The 20,899-nt window shown below is 37.6% G+C and overlaps 2 protein-coding genes across 4 annotated transcripts in view; one reads left to right on the top strand and one right to left on the bottom strand.

Annotated features, from left to right (window-relative positions):
- The window catches only part of GPR180 (G protein-coupled receptor 180), a 23,953-nt gene extending 3,482 nt beyond the window's left edge, over positions 1-20,471 (bottom strand). The window contains exons 1-8 of the mRNA XM_085305960.1: positions 20,109-20,471; positions 17,912-18,070; positions 14,521-14,715; positions 10,935-11,115; positions 10,700-10,749; positions 6,993-7,150; positions 1,872-2,063; positions 1,426-1,521 (exon numbers count right to left, since the gene is read on the bottom strand). Coding sequence (XP_085162086.1) covers positions 1,426-1,521; positions 1,872-2,063; positions 6,993-7,150; positions 10,700-10,749; positions 10,935-11,115; positions 14,521-14,715; positions 17,912-18,070; positions 20,109-20,247 — 1,170 coding nt within the window. The 5' untranslated portion in view covers positions 20,248-20,471. The remainder of the gene's footprint in view (positions 1-1,425; positions 1,522-1,871; positions 2,064-6,992; positions 7,151-10,699; positions 10,750-10,934; positions 11,116-14,520; positions 14,716-17,911; positions 18,071-20,108) is intronic.
- A 285-nt stretch (positions 20,472-20,756) lies between these two features.
- Positions 20,757-20,899, top strand: part of TGDS (TDP-glucose 4,6-dehydratase) — a 12,045-nt gene continuing 11,902 nt past the window's right edge. For 2 of the 3 annotated variants that reach the window (XM_085305957.1, XM_085305958.1), the window contains exon 1: positions 20,766-20,868. In XM_085305957.1, coding sequence (XP_085162083.1) covers positions 20,789-20,868 — 80 coding nt within the window. In that variant the 5' untranslated portion in view covers positions 20,766-20,788. Of the gene's footprint in view, positions 20,869-20,899 lie in introns of all 3 variants that reach the window. The other variant, XM_085305959.1, reaches the window with a different exon arrangement.

Here is a 20,899-nt window from a genome sequence, read left to right as displayed (position 1 = left end):
CCTGGGCAATCACATAAGCTCTCTGTCTGCCTCCGATCTGGGGAATTTCGGACTTGCAATTCACCACCCATGCAGTTCCACAAGCAGAGGTGATATTTAGATACTCTATTCTTAAAATAAACAGAAAAAATGCCTGAACCCACTTTGCACTAGCACAGTCATGGAGTTTAAATGATAGTTATATATCAGCCTCACTTAGCTCTTTTCAGTGCAAGTTTCTTCATCTGGAAAAGATGGGTAAGGCAATACTTATCAAAGCCATAAAGGTTACTGTTGTCTCTGAGGAAGTGAAAGTCCAAGTTTATGTAGTCTTTTAAAATACATGTTTTTCTTAAACAAATAGAGTATCTATTGATTACACACTTCTTAATTATATTGAAGTGCAGTTAAAGAAGGAAACAGTTAAATTTTCCTAATTTAGGAACTGCAGTAGCACACAATAGTTAGACCTACTCCAAATGCAAATACAATCTTCCTACATTGAGCTCAAATTGTTGCAAAAAAGAAACAATTTTATTTATTGATTCTAGCTCAAGAGATTGAGGGAACACCTCCTCTGTGTCCTGCAAATGATGAGGTTTTCATCCAGCAACAATAAAAAGTACCTTGATGTGTAGGTTTAGAGGATTTTCTTTTTCTTTTCTCTCTCTTTTTTTTTTTTTTGATTCCTTCTCTTAAAATCAAATACGGTATTTCATTTTTAGGTATTTCAGTACAATGCTTTTTCTCCTTGTATATTCTCCATAAAAATAAATGCTCCATTTCAGAAAATTTTTGCACACAAATGCACAGATGGTATTAACTACAAAGAAAAGTTGCAAGCTCTACCCTGGAATGATGTAGTCAACCACCTGAGAACAGCAGTGCACTTTATCTGAACATAGCAGGCTCCACATACTAGTTCCCTAGCTCCCAGTATGTTAAGCAACTGAGAAACCCAGTAAGACCACTTTTGTTTTTAACTGTTTATAGAGTTTACAAACAAATTGCCTATAGATCTCTTCTTCTAAATACATTTCAGCTACAGGTTCCCTGACCTATTTAGCCACACAAAGCTTTTAAACGATGAAGACTAAAAATGAAGTAAAAAAGAACTCACCGGTTTATCTTTCTATTAGCTTCTTTTAAAAAGAATCTGCAATATGTTTTTAATTGAAAACAAACAAACCAGCAAGCAATAAAACAGCAGCTCCTTCACATTTTCCTTTAACTTAACAATCTCTCCCTCCTTTAAGCTACAAAGGATTATGCTTATATGATTCAAACCCTGTATGCCTTTATAAAATCTGACTCACATTAGCATCAACGAGTTGGGTGACTAAGTTTTCAAGTTGATTTGGGGTCATAAGATTAACAGCCTAAGAGCATGAGTTTGCTAACGAACACTGAACATGAGGAAAACTACCATTCAAATTTCATCTCTTTTATCTTGCCTGTACATACCTTTTCTCTTTGATATTCTCTGAATATTACAGAAATGGTTGCAAGACATGGGTGGCACAAAAACCAGAGAATGCAGGCCTGAAAGAGAAAAGCGTTAGTTATAAAATGACTATATGCCAGCTTAGAAGAGATGACAGTCAGGGGAACTGTATTTACATTTCTGTCTATTTTATGAATCTACTGTTTACTTTTCAATCAACAGAACAAAAACTACACAATGAAAGGTGGGATTTTTGTTAAAGAACTCTCTATACTCCTTGTCATATTAAAATGACTACTCAGAATATGATGATGGGTGCAATTTAATCAAATTAGACATTTAAACATTCTTAACTTTCTTATGGAGTAAAATAGTTTAGTGTTTCAGTCAACTACATGTCACAATCATATTTACAACAAAAGAGATCAGTCTCTGATGTAACCCATACTTTGGTAAAGGTGATATAGAACTCCCTTTTCAGCGTGCTTCTCTCTACTGTGATGATCTGGTAAAGACCMGCAGCCAGTGACAAAGCTAGGCAAACTCTGAGGCCAATAAGCAGTCCACTTGCTAAGCCATGGTGTGAATGGTAGCTGTGGTGGTTAGTATCTTCAAACTGCTCCCAAATTAACAAAAAGCTCTGGAAAAGAAAACAGCAAARCACATTTAGAGTAAATAAGATTACACTAAACCTAATTTAATCTGTGATGCAAAGATTAATTGATCAGTACAAYTGGCCAGGCTCTGTTCTGCTTATGGGAGACCATTATACTAAACAAAAAAATAGCCTGAACTGCTTTTTAGCATTGCTTACTACTCCAAGTACAACTGGCAGAAACAGAGTCCATCTCCCCTATTCCTTAACTATTACAAAGTTTGACAATTTAAAGTTCCTCTAATTTAGATAGAAGGAATGTAGCATTGTAGCACAAGATCCAAAATAATTATGACTAAACAGTCAGCCTGCTCAACAGGAAGCCCACTAAAATGATCCTACAGAGCTATGGGGAGGCATCTCTCTCCACTTGGGATCCACAACCTGTAAAGCCTGTTTCAAAGGCAGGTGACTACGCCTTTTCTTTCAAAATTCTAACAGGATTCACTTTTCTTTTTTAAATATCAGGAAGTAAGAGGGTGGTGCTGCTGCCCCTTTTATACAATAGCCTGAAGGCTCAAACATTCACCTAGGTTGAACTTGCATCTCCCATAATTCCCCCCTTTGCCTAAAGGATATCCAACTCACATCTSCCACCCTCCTTGGAGGGTGCCCTAACTGCTAAGGCTATAGGCTGTTCCTGGGTGGGCCACTCTCCACCCCTTCTACTGAAGCTGTGCCATTTGTAGAGAAAAGAATTCAAAATCAGCTAGGTCAAAAAGTGTGAGCGAGTCTGACTCTGCAGGCAACCGGCTCAGAAACCTCCTAGGGACTGCGAAGGGAGCATCACAGGTTCCAAATGCTATTTCAACATCTGGATAAATACTCAGCAAACAGATTACTGCATGAAAGGCGGTAACCCCCCTTAGCTCTCATAAAACCCAGCACTGCATCCATTTGCTACGGAATCCAATTTTGTAGGAATACTGTGAGAAAGGGTATCAATAGAGTCTCTAAGGAAAAACAAAGGAATGCCTACTTTCTGAATCTCATTTGGGCAGAAGGCAGGTGCCTACTTGTACAGTTGCATRAAAGTTGGGTCTTGCTGAAGAATACCTTTGGGGGACTTACAGAGTGGTAAAGTTACAAACTCGAATGCTCATAAAAGTTTAGATTCTTCCAGCATCATGTAGCAGCTAAGTGGCATTTTAAGACTTGAGAATATAGGGAAATCTAGTCCACCTACTGTACATATTTAATTTGCACTTAGCTTTCAGGTGTCTAATGAAGCAGGCTTTCTGAAGGAAGGTAGTCAAGTGTGATTTATAACTGAGGTAGCTATGAAGACCTTAGGAAGGAGACGTTGCTTGCCTCAGTTTACAGATCGAAATTAGTCAGATTTATTTTGTAACACATTCAAAGGCTCTCCAACTACATTAACTACATAAAGGCAAAAAAGTTTACTGATACTAACTTTTTCTTTTAAATGTGTAATCCACCTGTGCATTCCAATGATAGGTCTCCTTGAGTCTCATCAGTTCAGACTGGTTAGTTTYCCCTTAGAATATCCTTAAAGGGCACTCTCTTGCTCTTCCCTTCCCCTACATGGGCCATAACACAGCAAGCGCAACTGCTACTATTTCAGCTGCTTCTCAACTACTGGGTGGAAAAAGGAAAGATAGGAGGGGGACATATGTTAAGCACATACTGAACAATACTGATAGCTAGTAAAAGATCTGACTGATATGATCCCACCATAACATTCTGTTTGTGGGCAACTCCAAACACCTTCAAATGATCAAGCTACTTGACAGAGAACCCTATCAAGGAGTAAGACTGAAATAAAACTAAATAGTTCCCGAAACCTTAAGAGACAGTACAGTATTTGGTGAAGGCATGGATAAAAGCATTAGTTTTGGTATGAAACTGATGAATTCCTATGGCTGAAGTTATTTAGATATATATAATAGAAGTTATAACAGAAGTAATTAACTTGCTCAAACAAATGAGGGTTTCACCAGTTGCAGAATCACTGTAGTTTGACAGAGCATCATCCCTTTTGGCATTTATGTGCGGGGATAGCCAAATTCTTTAAACTACTCTGGACTGGATATACACTGTCTGAGAAAATTTCAAAACAAACAGGAAAAACATACTAATTCTGAACATATCTTTGGGGGGTATCTAAGCACCTCTTTAATTTACAAGTTCTAATGCAGTAAGAGACAATGTATATTTTCATCAGCATCAAAGTTACCGACTTTTCTTCTGGAATCACTGCAACCTCTCCAATCAGCCCAGAAAGGTGATATTACACAGGTCTGTGTGATGGGAGAAGTCTAGGCCATCAATAAATAGTTTTGAACAAATCCTGTGTCTCAGCACCACAGAGCGGATTCTTTAATGAACAGACAGWGGCCTGAGACTTTTTTGCTTTGAGGCTAAAGAAAAGAACAGGTTAAGGCAAGGAGAAATGCTGAATGGAAGACTTGTCACTGTGGCTGTAAGAGCTTGCATCTCAAAAGGGGGACAAGAGATTTGCTGACTCGCAGGCTACATCCATCTTACACTGAGGGCAATCTGTAAACATATCCCAGGAAATTGCTTATGTTTCTGAAAGAATGAAAAAAATAGAATCCATAGTATCAGGATGAAGAGGGAAGAAAAAAAGCTGAGTTTGCAGTGTAATTTAAACTAGCAGCAGGCAAACAGGGTTGGCATAGTTTGCCAGTTAAAATTGCAATTCACTTTAAGAATAACAAGTTTTCCCTGGCTATCCTGTTGCTTGACTTCACTCTTGTCTAAATGGGTAGACCTCTGATTCAGCTGTAATGAGTGAACAGGAGAGCTCCAAGCTGTATAAGCTTCCCTACAGCCAGTCTACATCCTTGGACACTTGGAATTTGCTATCAGTTCTCCTGACTATGAAACTTCCAAACTGCTTCAACCATCTCCGAAATAGGTTTTATTATTACTAACAGCCCCAAGAAGAGGGCAGATAGTATAGAACATAAGTAAAAACTAACACAACTTAATCTCCCTTTTCTGCTTTAGGGGAATGCATGTGTGTTCCTTTACCATCTATAGCAACTCTTGACAAAATTGCTGATTATCCATGAAAGACTGTCCAACCTCAGTACGGAAGCTAGATCTCCCTTGAAAATCCCTACAGAAAAAGGTAGGACAGATAGAATATTCTTCTAGATTTTTATAAATAAAAGTGCTCACTGATTGCCCTGTTACAGCAGGTCTAACACCCATGCCAATCTAGAYAGATCAATGAACAATGGAGTAATTTGGAGAATGAAGCCTTAAGGTCAGCACCTTTTATAGAGGTGATGTGGTCTGGGTTCAGCTCCTCTGAGCTCAGGAACTGCATTCTATAATGAAGACAAATCTGGAAAAATGTGTATATTGTAGGTACTGGGCCATGAGACAGAAGAYACCCTCTCTAGAAGGGTAAGATATTCTTGGTGCCAGGGAACCCTTGCTGGAGGCAGAAGGCACTGTGAAGGGGTGCAGAACCACCCAGGCAGAGATATATTCTGGTACCTATACTTGTTTCTATAAGACTCTTGCCAGGCCTGACATTCTTGATTGTACTAGGAAGAGAAATGTAGTAGAGATGTGCCTGTCTGATGGCTGACTTCATGTCAGCGGTGCTGAAATAGCCAATGCAGATGTATAATGGACCAGTGCTGGGAAAAGTAGCACATATATGTGGTGTTTGTCCTAGTTCCTACTATATAGGTAACAACAAAAAAGATCTACCTGACACTGAGTGTTCTTTGTATGTATATTGAAAAGGAAACAACTATAACAAAACCTTTCCAGTCTCAAGTGACAGAGCACTAACACACCCATACCCATGTACAGGTAGAAAGACACAAATAAAATTAAGTACGTGCTTTAGAAGTCTTCTTTACTACCAGCATGTAAAATTGCTGCCACTAGACAGGTTCATTACACCTTAATCTGACACCCATCTTGAAATTTCAACAGTCCTGTTGATATTAATAGCCTTTGGTTTATGTTCTTAATTAGCAAGACTGCTCTCAGCTTTCACCTACTTTTAATGTTCTATGCATCCACTTATTTAGTTTGGAAGCTACACTAGTTACACATACTACTCAAACATCACAAAATGTAATCTCTTCCTTATTATTGTCTCCATTTTCTCCCTGTTCCCCTCATCGTCAACGGCTTTCAGATTCTTTTGTCTTTATGCTGTGATTTAAAAAAAAATAGTTTATAAAAGGCACCACCAGGACTGGATGATCTCAATTACAAGTTACTAGTTTACTTGGCTTTCTAATTTATATTAATGGCAAATATTTGAACGAAATTGTGTGTCAGACCATTTGTATATTTGCAAGACCAATCTCGTACATCAACCTTTCAAGAATTCCCTTATATTGACTGAAAAGGCTACTAGCTATCCTATTTGAGTGGTTCTAAGAAAAGAACACTGAGGGTGTAGTTCAATCCCTTCTAGTGACAGAAAAGCTGCTGTCAGAAATTCTTGGTTTCCTCCCAAGCTTGCCGTTTGCTCCTCACAACAAAACCCCTTGATTGTTATAACATTATAAAATGAAGTTATAAAGCCAGATCAGTAAAACAATTGTACTATATATATATATATATATATATATATTTTTTTTTTTTTTGGAATCTACATCATTTCACTGAGAGTCTTGGCACAACCAAGATTTTGGAAAACTATGGGAACTTCTTAAGTAGTTTTGCTGCTGAACAAAAACATACTGCAGACCTATACCTTAAATTGTTAAGTAAAGAAGAGGTGTTGTTGCCTACCAAACGTACTAAGTGCACGTCATGGTGTGGGTTTTTTTTTATTTTTTTCCAGTCTTGATACCCCTCCCTCATTCAACATTGGTATTAGCTGGTTCACAGTTCTGTCATACTTAATAGCAACTGTATATTTCAYCATGAACATGAATATAAAATACAAACCTGTGTAACAACAACTGCTACAGCAATGCCAGTAGATGTTGGAGTGGAATCCCACTGAAGAGGTCTGCTATAAGATTTCTTCATTCTGCCTATTGTCCAACCCATACATAGACTCAACAATAAATACAGCATTTGTATCTGAGAGACTATGTCACACACTATTGGGAAAAAAGGAAAATTATATAGAGTAGCAACAAAAAAAGTAATAAAGATCTTCTACAGCAAAAAGAAATACTCTAAATACACCCAGAATTGAAAGATGGACATTGCTTTGACAATACATTTTGACTAGCTGAGTTTGCTTTGTCATAAAATGTGATTATTTCAATCTGTTTTCAATAATCAGATAGATCATCATTAGCTTTCCTCTACTTATGTTTCAATTCTGCAACAACATGGCCAGAGCACTGCATCCATCCAAATATTACTATTTTTGTGCCAGAGAAGCCTGGGCTCAGGAGTCCAGACTACAAAAACAGATTTACAAATGCTAATGGACTAAAATCATAATATGTATATTCACCACACTGTATACCTCATTCTGCTAGTACAACACATGACAAAATTAACTCCTTTGTTCCAGCAAACTTTCTTCCTCAAAAATCAGTTTCACGGTACTTTAAATTGTCCGTATTTTGTCTTAAGGATAAAGCAGCTTGCAACAGAAAGTACATTAAGGATAAATTCCACGCTCAGATATATAAAGGGACAAAGCTAATGACCCTAATACAACTTCATCTGGAGCAACAATCTTTGTGTACTTTATTTAATTAAATGTAAACATCATCTTACTCATTTTGCTGTGTCCATTTTTGCTCAGTTTGAAAACAAATAATATGTACACTATAAATTTATACTTTTAATCGGTGTTTCAAACCTGTGTTTGAAGTTGTATCTGATTAAAAAAAAAAATCAAGTTAGAACATATTCAAGGTTTTAATCATTAGCCTTGCTGAAGCACTACTGCCATTAGAAAGAACTCCAGGTTACTTTCAAGTCCAAACATCAGCTTTAGGAATTATTCAGTAAGTTTCAGCCATAAACTTACTTTCTCTAATGCAAACTCTCACTCAGAGAGAAAACTGACCCATTTTATTGGTGTAGCAGAGATGTACCAGCATTTTAAAAGATCTGTTCTTACAGCATGTAAATCACAAACTTAGTTCAGAAATTAGATGAACATTACCCCACTTTTTTTAATTCACTTATTCAATATTTTAGTTCAAATGTTTTTTTAACATATTTATTATTTCACTTACATACCAGATAAAAAAAATTATTTCTACATCACAAATAAGCTTTTTTATTCTAAAAAAACCACATTAAAAACAAACCCTGTACAGTATTTCAAAAAATAAAGGTATTTCCACATTTATGAAAAGTTTTATGGAGAATGTTGCCACTGTTCAGAGATTAGCGAGCATAGATGTGATATGTATCAAATGAAGATCACTTACAATATTCCCTTGAAGCTTAGTAATATTAGCAACATATGGATGTAAAGAGATTTCAAACCATTATTCCTGGGATATATTTGGCCCTCTCCTGGTTTATATGTTTATATACTCCTAATAAATACTCAGGCACTTTTGCTACTTAAAAACTCTCAGGAACTTTTGATAAAGACAAACTTGCTCATTCTTTAATAATATGAATCAGCACTGGTCTTGGACAAAACAATCTTAGAACTATTTTACAATGCCACCTTTGGAAGTAAAATACTCCCTAGAAAAAATGATTACCTGAGCTTATAGCATGCCAAATCAGTATCACAAATTCAAGTTATGGAAAAGATTAATAAAATCTGGATGTTCTACAGAACATTCACCCATTTTATAGTTTGCCACTCCTGAAGCTAACTTCTTCCCTATGTAAGAACTATAGCAAGATATTGTCTCTSAATCACATCTTGGATGCAGATAGTGCTGTGCTTCAGTGTAGCAACAGTTCAAGTGGATTCTCAGATAGAACGCTAAAAGAACAAGGATTCAATACAACTTTGATGCATCATACACTTTATGTGAAACTAAGAAGRGTCTTCACCATTGAGAGGAATTTCTAAAATGACCATCTCACTGTATCCAGGGTCAGTATAAAGCCACACACAACTGAACTGTAAGAAACTTGTCTGATTTAATCACAATCCATCTTTTTCTGTATGTCCATCAGCCATAATAATATTCTTTGACTTTTCTGGGTTTGATTTTGTCAAAAGTTAAAGGACGGTCAACTACTTGTGTTACTTTTGAGTGCCAGAATTATTCATGTATTATGCAATCTTAAGTGATTCTGCAAATTTAGATAATTAAATAGCTTTAGAGTCAGGTCCTTAAATATGGTAAAAGCTAATATCGGGGAAAAAGTAACTGCAAATAATCTAGAAATAGAAGCTGGCCCCACTGAAGTTAATGGGAATTTTTACCACAGACTTAACTAGGATTTCACTTCTAATATGGGAAAACTGGTTAAACTTTCAATCTCCAAACTATACTTCCTACTAYCCATTCCTCAGGACTGTAACTATTCTATTCCTTCTGCTCTCTTATTCTTTTCGGAATTATGAATTTTAAAAACAGTAGAAAAGAAAAACTTCCTTAGTTGAATCTCTCAGATGTAGCTGTTAATTTCAGAAATATTATTTTATTTCTATTAACTTTTGCTTTAAGAAAATAAAACTGTGGTCTTTACTATAATACAAACACATAAAATCTAAGATGCAGATTCCTCAGGGTGTGTTACAGTTGACACTGGGTTTCTCACTGAGGAGGAGTTAAGTGCATTCATATCCTCCATTTAATATCATTGCAAAAGATCAGAAGGAAAGTTTAGTAACACAGTTGCTGGACAGACTGCAAAGATTTGCTAATTCAAATCTTCAAAATGAGAAAGAGTATCAATTACTGTGGTGTCAAGTGCCATCAAGAGGCTGTTAATTCCAACTGCAAGTTTTTAAACAGACTYTATGAAGGAAAATACTTTTCTATATAGGTTGTTCCTCTCCAATCCATCTCTCTATCACAGTATTACTTTCTTGGGGTACTTCAGACCAATCAAAGGGCACTATATTGAGTTGAAAAGAACCCCTCTATGCTTCAAATATGAACTTCAGTGAAACCAATGCAATGTTAGACTCTAAAGAATCTAACTAGAGTAGACCAGTGGATTTTAGGATGGGATGTTGTAGAAATTCAGTTGTAATAAAAGTTCAGAATAACTATACAAAGTTAAGAACTGATGTTAACAAAGCATTTTTGCATGTTCTAGTCATAGTACTTGTGCTGTAAGCCATTTCCTTTGTCATTATAATAAAATTTAAGTTTGCCATTGAGATGGCATAAAATATGATAAAGTTTCCTAAAAAAGCTTCAGTATGCTAGATGATGCAAATTCAGCAAATCTCTTTAACTTGTTGAAACACTTACTTATGTGACAGGTATTTAAGTGTTTGTAGGATGGAGTTTTAAAGGATTTTATTGTCTTAAGAAGYGTGAAACTAAATCATAATCACATAACTCTCTCTATATAGTATCTATTGTATACAGCCTGAAAAAATCTGTTTTTCAGAAGAGCAACTTTTAGTTAATTCATATTAAAAGTCTAGTGATATGGTCCAGGATCATAATTTGGTCCAAAAACAGCATTAGATAATGCATTATACAGATTAATACATAGGAACGCATAAAAGAATGATGGACAAGCATACTCACATTCTGCTAGACTTCCCATAAAAGGTGCTCCTATTCCATCTTTAGAATACCTGACAAAAGAATAGGAGATGATACACAAGTGAGTTATATTCTCTCTCAAAGGTACACTTAGGAAGTGATGTAGTTCTAAAATGTCAGTCTTATGTTTTGTTACAATCACTGCAGGAAAGATCATGTACTGATCTTTACAACATCTTCAAATACTAAAACTGAAAGCAAATGTAAGTAAAGATACCTTGAGAAATGGAGGTAGTTGGCAAAAGCTGAACCAGCCTGCAACAGTAATGCAATTGACAGCACCTTTAATACAGTATGCATAGGTCCATGTTTCTTAATTGTTTGCCATAGGGACTGAGCATATATGCAAGCGGTTAAGAAGTATGCAAGGACAAGCAGGAAGAAGAATTCATGTAGTCCTGTAGGGGAAAAAAAAAGAAATATAACTTTTTTTTTAATAAAACTAAGCTACCAGCAGTGCACAACTAAAACATTATAAGCAATATTAAGTGATAGTATATATAAAACACTTAAATCCTAGCTCATTTTATCACAAGACAAAAAAAAAGTTAGTTTTTCAGGCAGCTGATTATAATTTGATCCGATAAAGTATTTTTTACTCAACAATACATTTTTCTGCGTGTAAGAGATATTCTGAACAGAATATAAATAGCTTTGTAGCAATTATTGAAATAGCATAAAGTAGCATAGTTTCTTAACAAGCAGAAAATAATTGTAGCCCATTTGATCAGTCAAGAACACCTTTAAAAAATGATTCATTCTTAGTTTGTTTTTTGTTTCGATTTTTAAAGGCACAATCTGAAATGATAGTAACCCTGACCAGACTGCCACAGAATCTGTTTAACCACTGGGTGTCACTCTTCCTCCATGTACATTTTTTTTAGATTAAAGAATCAAAATCAAAAGAAAAGTAGCAAAGAGAACAGTTGTAATTTCAGAGTGGGATTTTTCTTTTGCTTCAATCTGAGAAGAGACCCAAAGATTTTGATATTATCTGCAAAACAAGAGTACTGCGGTTTTTAGTATAGTAGTTGACTGGTAAGATGCTTCCCTAAAGATCTGGATCCTGGAAATCTTTTCTAGCACCTGCAAGCTTTGGAACCCATCATATATGCACCCAGGTCAAAAAGCTTAGGTGTTAAAAGCTAAAACAGGTAAACAGAAGTTTCTTACAAAAAACTTCTGTTTTTCCTCTCTAGCTTTCTTTGAAACCAAATGGTTTTCCACAAAATCAGATTCTGACCAATGTTTTTTTTTTACTCTAGGAAAACAATCTGTTGAAAGTTTCCAATCAGCTCTAATCAAAGTCCAGAAACAGAGCAATTATACACATTTCAATATTTCAGCTAAAGAAAAACATTGGAGTTGGATGAATTCTGAATATTCCCTAGTACAATAACTTSTACAGCTAAAGTTAGTCAACTCAAACATACATATAATGAATTGGGAGGACAAGAACATAAAGCTTTTAAAGACTCATTAAAACCAAAAATGTCAGAGCCACTCTGTTTCTCCTGAACACCTACAAGAAAGCATAAGTTATGACTGACAAAAGAAAAACATTCATTTCAGATCAAATCTCTTATTTTTCCTTTCACTCTGTATCTTTGTGCTCCAAAAGAAGTTGGCAAGAATTTTGTAGAGCAGGATGTTTCTCATCATGAAGAGTGGGAACACCTGGAAAATCACTTAGCTTTTAATGAACAGTAGAATATTCAGGATAGAAAGTGCCCTACAATCAAAGACAGACTGTAGCTGATGGCTTCGAGACCAAAAGGATTTAAGAGAAACCTGCACTGAAATATATTTAAAAAAATAAAAAAGCAGTGATCTTCAATCTGTCTTTTATAAGTTTTCTGTCTTTGTAAGTTTTCTGTCTTTTAAGTTAACCAGACTTGACAGAGAAAAATATAAGTACCTTACAGTACCTAACTTCAAAGATTTTTAAGGATCCCAATGCTGCCTACCTGGTCAGTTGCCCCTAGAAATCCTAGATTCTACTGGTCTTACATAAAAGAGTTATCTTATCAAATGATAAAAAATTTCTTGTTGGGGATGGGAACCCAGGCCTTCTCTTTTAAGGGGAACATTTTAATCACAAYGTTACAGACTCAAGTTCTTTTCTATTAAATAAACTAAAAGGAAAATAGAGTAATCTCCCATGTCAGTRGCACAACTTTAACAACTAAAGTTAAAGGAGATCTAGCTAGAACTATCTGTAACTACGTGTTTTCTTTCTCTTTTTTTTCTTTCACTGAAAAGAAGAAGCTGGATGTTTTCCTTGGTGTTCCAATGTTCTAAACTGCACACTTTATGAAAAAAGGACAAAAACCATCTCCCAAAGACACCATAGAGAAAAGGGGGGGAGAGAGCGCGAGAGAGAGAGAGAGAGCGCGCGAGCGAGAGAGACAGAGACAGAGACAAGAAATCCTCTTCAGTTCTTTGAAAGCAGGCATAGGCATTTAACTTCAGGATTCAGAGCAGAGTTCAGATTTTCATTCTGAATGAACGGACACATTCCTCTGCAACCACAGAAGAGATGACATGTAAGGCTCATCCCATTTCCTACTTTTTAGCTGTAAATAGCTGCATCCAATACATTTACACTTCTCACCACACGACAGATTTTCCAAATTCTACTTCAAAATGCTTAAGTCTTACTACAAAATTTATATAGAACTGAGGTGTATCACTAGAAAGTCTGTATTCTACTTCAAGGGCCACATAATGTCCTTACAGTGCAGTTGCCWCTTGATTTGGCAGAGGAATGATACTGCTGATTTTGGGGACTAACTGAATTAATCTAGAATTCACTTCTGGATGTAAAATTCGCCAAGTAAAAACTAGAAACTATGTTTTCAGATTAACAAGCACAATTAATAAGTTAAAGAGACAGGTCACATAAACCTAAAAAAATGGATGATATATAGTGCACCTTCTTATAGATTCCACTAAACATTTCAGTCTGAAGATTTTCTTCCCTTCAAAGAGAAAGCTGTCTGCTCCCTCTATATCCTCTTGAGACCAAGAATGACAGCAAAGCTGATTCTTTGCATAGCAGTTAGGCTAGATCTGTATAYGTAGGCAGACTAAGCCTCCTGAGCTCTTTCCTTAGAACAGTCCAAAGTTAGTGACATGTTGACGAGTGAAGCTAAGAACTGCAACGATGCATATGCTGGTAGGTCCAAATCATTTAGTTTTTTGCAGGCACTTCTTCAGCTGTGATCTTGAGTCACCTCTAGAAGTTTTCCTTCACAGGTTTACATATTCAAATCTGCACTTCTTAAATAATAACCACAATTGACAAATGCCTCACTCTAACCTGCAGTCACTAAGTTATTTGGAAAGATCTAAACCCTGAACTGGAACTGTACTAGCAAAAAGTTTATGTAGGGTATGAACACATACTGCACTGAATTGAAGTTTAAACAGTTAAGCAGTTTCAAGAATTAAATAAACAAATTTATTACATTCAAGAATTAAATTCATAATGAAGTGAAAGCATATAACTTCAAAGGGAAAATACTTATCAACAAAAGTATAAATATTCTGCCTCCTTGTAGAATAGATGCGTATTTTGCTAATTAGAAAAGTTTTGAACAGTCAGTATAAAGAAAGGGAAGGATTTACCTGCAACATYAGAAAATTTATTAAAATTCACTCTTCTTTGAAAAAGTAGAAACTGAAATGTAAGAAACTGTCCATTCCCCAGTTCCACAGTTTTTCAAACACAGTAAATATTGATTTGTTTGGATGATCAGATCCTTAACTTACAAATCTAATTTTAAGAAAAAATATCTTACCAGATTCCCCTGCGCTAAAGTGATCTAATGGATTCCCTTCTGCATCTGGGTTTAGTAAGACCATTTCAAACTGAATATCCTCGGATTCAGAAAAATTCTCCTCGCAGGTAAACTTGTCTACATAAAACACATACCATGTTTCCGGATAAGGAATCTGGGACACTGTCAGATTTTGCTCTGTGTGGTTCACAGTCACTTTGGAAGAAAACAGACAGACAGACAAAAACGTAGAGTAAGTACTTGATTATTATTATTTTCTTAAAGAGAATACGAACAAAGATAAAATTTAAATCCACATCATCACTTAGACGTTATAAACARCACACAGTGGAAAAAGTCTTTACTTTGAAAGACAGCCACAACACCAAAGACTCAGCTCTCCATCTTCATCCTTGGTTTCAACTAGGTACAGTCAAGGGCTRGTGAGGACATGTACAGTATTCTATCTTTCAGCTTTTGGGTTTGCTTGGGATTGCTCCATTTTGCCAGAAGCCAGTAAGTTCATACAGCATATACTGTCTTTAGCACACTTCCACCCTCTTGTTCAGTATCCAGTGGTGTAACTGTTCTACATTAACCACAGATACTTACAGAAACTTATGCAATATAAAAATAAAYACAAAAATACTTTTGTGAAATTTATTTTACTCAATTTTCAAAGATACTTTGAGCACAAAGCAGAAAGAGTGACAGGAGAAAACAGTAAAAAAAATAGCATGCATGCTTTAAATACACAACTTAACATATTTTACAGTATTTTCCCCAAAGAGTAGATCGATTTTCAATTGACAGCTAGGGGTTGTTACCATTGTCTAATAAAACTGTATATTTCAAACCAGATTACATTTAAGACCAACTACATAAGAGACTGCAAAGCTTCATCCAGTCACTGATCTTACCATGATTCTTAATAAAGTTCATCACTACATACTCTGAAATAACTATTTGATGCCAATGAAATTTGTGGCTTTGTGTGTGCTTCACTGCAAGAGTCACGAGAGTRGTTGCACTAATTACTGAACTGTAGTGTTAATCAGCTTAATTACCACCAAAAGCCCTCCTCTGTGGGAGAAATGATAAAATAAGTGTAGATGAAATCACTAAAATAGGTTAAGATGACAATGGCTAAGGATAAGGAAAAATTTCATAGAATTTCTACAAAACAAGCTATTTGTCCTTCGTGCCAGAAGCTTCCGTACGAAAAAGCTGCAAACACGCACACAAAACAACCCTTTGCAAACTCATTATCCCTAAATATTTTGTAGACAAAATTTAGAACTATTTTCTAACTTCAGACCTACCTGTGAATAAAGCTTATGTAATTTAAATAAACTTGTTTAAACTTTAAGGAGTTACTCTCCCTCCTTTGAAGGCATGCACTGATCAACAGCTGGATCTAGGAAGAAGTTGTGTCCATATCATATGTCTCTGCAGCATTTGTCATAGAAGTACAAACGGGGGCCACACGTGAACCAGAAGAAAAGCATACTATTAAAGGCAATTTGTCTTGTGTAGCTACTGATGTATACGTATTATGCTTTGAAGCTACGTATCTTATCAATCAAAAATACAAAGTGATACAACTTGGTCCAAAAAGGAAGCTTTTTAAAACACAGATTTAAGKATTTCATATGATGCTTAATCCAAAACAAAGGGAAACTGCAGCTGGAAGGAGTGGCTCTACTCCCCACCTGCCCTCTCAACTGAGCTCTGATAATGCCTTATTTCCATCAGGATCAAGGAACACAGATCCTGAAAAACACAGGAGTTTAAGTTTTCCATCAAACTGTAAGCTAACTCATAGGGAATGAAGATAAAATAAAAATTTTATTGATTCTTCAACATATCAGCAAGCTGATCCAGCTCCCCCTGTGGTCATAGGATTCCTAAATATAGCAGAAAACAGTGAGCACATTGCTGTGACAGAGAGGAGGTGAGGGGCAACTGCTAGCGATTTCAGCAGCACTTCGTGTTTAGCTCAGATCAAGTGTAACAGGGAACTACATCCTTAGAAGTGACATCTTTTTAAGATTTCACTATGACAACATTCCAGGAGATCAGTAAGTTATTCTAGGCATTCTGGCAGCACAATGGAAACATATTTAAAAAAGGAAGATGTATGCACTTAAGATAGTGTTGAATGATGTTTCTAACACTAATTTAAATTTCTTACAGGTAAATGTATGCTTTAAGTAGATTTTGCAATATTATGATGAATAAATGGTGCAAAAGGGTTATTTTAGTAGGTTTATTTTGTAGTTATAYAACTGAAAGCTTCACTGTTTTATCTTCTACAGCTAGATAGATACTCATTAAGCATTTTCCTGACTAGCACATCTTCCATATTGAATTTTTAAAGGCTCTAACATGTTTTGTACATCAAAGAATGACAGGTTTGTGCTACTATGACAGTGAAAAATATACTTTTCTTGTCTTTGAAAAATGACATTTTACACAGAATTGGAGAACAAAAGAGAGGTTTCTCTATAAAAAAAGACAACGAGACAACCTACATATTTTATACTGTTGCAGTTAAAAGCATTTGAAAGTGAGATTCAAAGATGAATAACAAATTACAAAATTAAAGGATAAAAGAACATTAAACGATAATAAAAGCAAACTGTAAAATAAGGCAGCATAACTCGGACAAATTAATTTTCACAAATACCTACAGACATAAATGGAAAAAGGAGCAAATGATTATGAGGTTGTGGGGAAAAAAAAAGAGAAATGTGTTCAGTAGAAAGTTTGCTTTTTACTGCACATTTGGACAAAATGCTCCCACCTTAGAAGCACTCACTTCAGAAATTTATAGGTATCTGCAGCAGGATCCATCGATTTGCCTTTATTATTTTTTTTCCCCAACTGAAATATGAGTCACAATTCAAAGTGTACCTCTGCCCACACTGAACACCTATAAATTGTAATTACTTTAATTTCACCTTATGATGGTATTCTTTGTAAATTCTTTTGCATACTCAACATATTCATTTTTTCCCCCCTAAAGTTTTGTTTATAAAAAGATTTTTATCCCAAGTGGAGATAAAAGATCCCTGTACTGAATGAGTAAATGCAAAAGTCAGCCAAACATATATCTTTGAGTTCTGTACAAATGAGAACATGAGGCTAGAACCTGCCACAAAGTTTGGCTGTTTGCACATTTGTCACAGATTGTTTGTTTTCCAGCAGTATACTAAATTATAACTTGCAGACAAAGTCCTCTGAAGTGATGCAAGCAAAGCAATTAATTTCCTTGTAATCTTTTTTTTTAAATTCTAGAAGACTGAAGTCCTGCTTTCACTTAAGTTGATGCAAAGTCCAAATTCACTGAAACACCATGGTTCTAAATATATCAATAACAATTCATAAAGGGAAAGAAACAGTAACTTACTTATCAGCTGAGCTTTAGAGAATTTCTCTGTACAGCTGTGTTGTTGGATACCATTCTGCAGCTTCTGCCATTCCTGTGCTTTAAACAGGTGAAGTCTAGCTTCTTTAGTCACAGCTACTGCTATGTTGTTGATTCTGACACACAGAACAGCATGATTGCCTTGATATTTAAAAAACAAAATCAACTAGTTTTGTCTTGATGCCAGTTATATAAACAACAAAAAGCAACAGATTTTTTAAACAAGTAACAGAACTAAAGATTCACTTTATTTCTACAGCTTTTACCACTGCTTTCCATAAAAGTCTGTAATGTCTTTCAAAAACAATTTMTACATGCCTCAGTAACACAATACAGTGTATACACAGTTCTTCATGATGGTACTTAAGTCTTCACCATGATGCCACCAACCTCCTCTACTTCCAACAGCCTTTCTCTACCCTACTTTTTCCCCCTCTACAGACTTTCAAATCATCATTTTTTTCTCACTCCAAATTTTATTTGTTCAAGTAAAGATAATGCCACAATCAGTCCTGATTGTGATACCAACAGATCTGCAAAGAAAGCTAATCTTCAAAATGTTCTTTAACCTGTCAGACTATCTACATACTTCACCTTGATATGGTGAAATATTTTATCTTTTTAGAAGAAGCTCATTTAACACAATTTATCATCTGGGTAGTTCAGCAGTTCCTAAACACATTGTAATATACTATTGTGTATTGCATGTTGCCATGCACTTCTTTTATATAACACTACTCTAAATCAAAAGATAGGACTTGACAGAACTAGAAGTACATACTGGAGAAAAATCAATCAATATTACAAGAATTCAGATTTATTCAAACTTAAACCAACTTTTATGTTTTTTAAACTGTGAGAATAAGCTCCTTTCCCACCTAACCTAGGCATGAGGTGGATGTTAGTAAATAGACTACTACCAGTTTCAAGTAAATCTTTGCCAGGAAAGGTTTGTCTATTCAGAAACAGTTGCAAGATAGCAGTCCTACAACAAAACCTCACAAAAAGTGATCTCTGTAAAGCATTATATGGAGTACAGCTCGCCTAAGTCTTTAATGAAAACAATATTCTGAAAAATTATCAACAGGTTCTATAAAAAGTTCATATGGCTTTTACTGAGACCCAGAATATGTACAGTCATGTGCATGCATGCAGAAGAGGGAATATTTCTCAAGAACTAGGTATGCAACATTAACATACTTGTATAATATATCTGAATACCTACAACACCCATCTTGAATCTTGATAGTCTTTTCTCAGTTTTAGGTAATGCAAGTGATTTTGTTCTCCTCAGATCTCTTTAGAGTWTATCTGCAGTTATTCTCTAGGACACCAATAATTAACTTTGCTTTCAAGTCACTCCACAAGCTATCCCCACCCTATACATCATCTCTTACTCAGCACTGAGAAGTCATATTCCACTACTTCTTGGTTTATATTACGTTTTTCTTCACCCAATTAGATATTTTTCTGCAATGCCTGTTCTAACAGGGCTCCATCCCATTGCTAGGCTTCTTAACGATTAGAGATTATTATTAACAAACAGTTAATAACACGAGAAAGAAATGCTATGAATCAAATGAGAATTTACATCCTAATGCACGACAGCATGGACGAAAAGAAAATCAAAACACATTTAGTGTTAAACACCATTGTCATTTCTGTTATTTCATTTGGTTAATTACCGAATAATGCCATTAGTAAATAGAAGACGCATTAAAAAGTTACAAGCTACTCTCCCAATTTTCCCAGGTTAGTTTGTGAGACAGCAAGGAAAACATAGCGCTGAGTAGCCACAACAGTACTTCCCCCTCCTACCCCGTCTTTAATAATGAAAAGCCGCGCTTTTGTGCCACGGGGGCCTATAAACTTTTGCTTGCGCTGACCGGGTGCAGCCCCGCCTGCGAAGAGGACAGCGGGCGAGGGGAGGGCCAGCTTGCGGCGGAGCTGCCCATCGCCCCTCCCGGCGCTGCCGAAAGCTCCTTCTCCCGCCGGGCAGCGGATCGAGCCCGTCGCGCGTCCCGGCCGCGGGCGGGCTGCGAGGCGGCTCCCGCTGCCTACGAGCGCCCCTCGCCGGCGCCTCCTGCCGGAACGACCCCCCACCTCCACCTCGCACCGCCCTAACGGCTGTAACGCCGCGTAACGGTTCGCCTCCCCCCCCCCGCCTCCAGGCACCTACCGTGGAACTGGAAGCGCGCCACGGGCCGCCAGGGCTCCAGGCGGGCGGCGGCGCTGGCGAAGCCGCCCCGCAGCGTCTTGCCCCCGGCGCCCGCCCAGGCGGCGGCGGCGCACAGGAGCCACAGGAGCCGCCACCTCATCGTCGGGCCCCGGCGGCGGCGCTCCCCGACGCGGCGCCACGTGACCCCTCCACACACGGCCGTTACAACCCGGCGCGGGACGGGCGCGGGGGGGAGAGGACGGGCGAAGAACCAATGGGAGCCACGCGGGAGCCGTTACCGCCAAAGGGGGCGGGGCCAAAGCAACCAGCACCTCCGCCCGCCCCCTCGCCTCTGCCACACGGGTCCGTTTCGTCGCCGCCGCGACGTGTCCGTCGCTGGGTTCGGCCGTAAGTTGACCCAGCGTCGTAAAAACGCCACTGTCGCCCGGACCGGGGCAGGGCCGTCTAGTTCCGCCCGGTACGCGCTCACCCGAGGCACGTTGGAGCTTGCCGGGGGGCATCGGTCTCGGTTGTTGATGCGCGCCTGGGGAGGGCAAGGAGGTTTTCCTCCCTCACTTGGGCTCTCGCAATGGCTGCGACCTCCCCCGTGAAACGTGAGGGCGAAGCCACGGTGGCGGCGCGCGTGCGCGGTGCGGGAGCCGGCCCGCCGAGGCCGCGGGGGCTGCCGTAAAGCGCGGACCATGTCGGAGGCGCCGCCGGCCGCGGCGCCGCCGCCGGTGTTTGAGAAGCGGCTGCTGGTGACGGGCGGCGCGGGGTTCATGTGAGCCGGGGGCCGGCGGGGACCCTGGGCC

This window comes from Rhea americana, unplaced genomic scaffold (assembly GCF_003343005.1).
Source record: "Rhea americana isolate MKP2758 unplaced genomic scaffold, rheAme1 scaffold_23, whole genome shotgun sequence".
Classification (NCBI taxonomy): domain Eukaryota; kingdom Metazoa; phylum Chordata; class Aves; order Rheiformes; family Rheidae; genus Rhea; species Rhea americana.
Note: the sequence above shows the minus strand (reverse complement) of the source record. Positions and strands in the feature narration are given on the sequence as shown.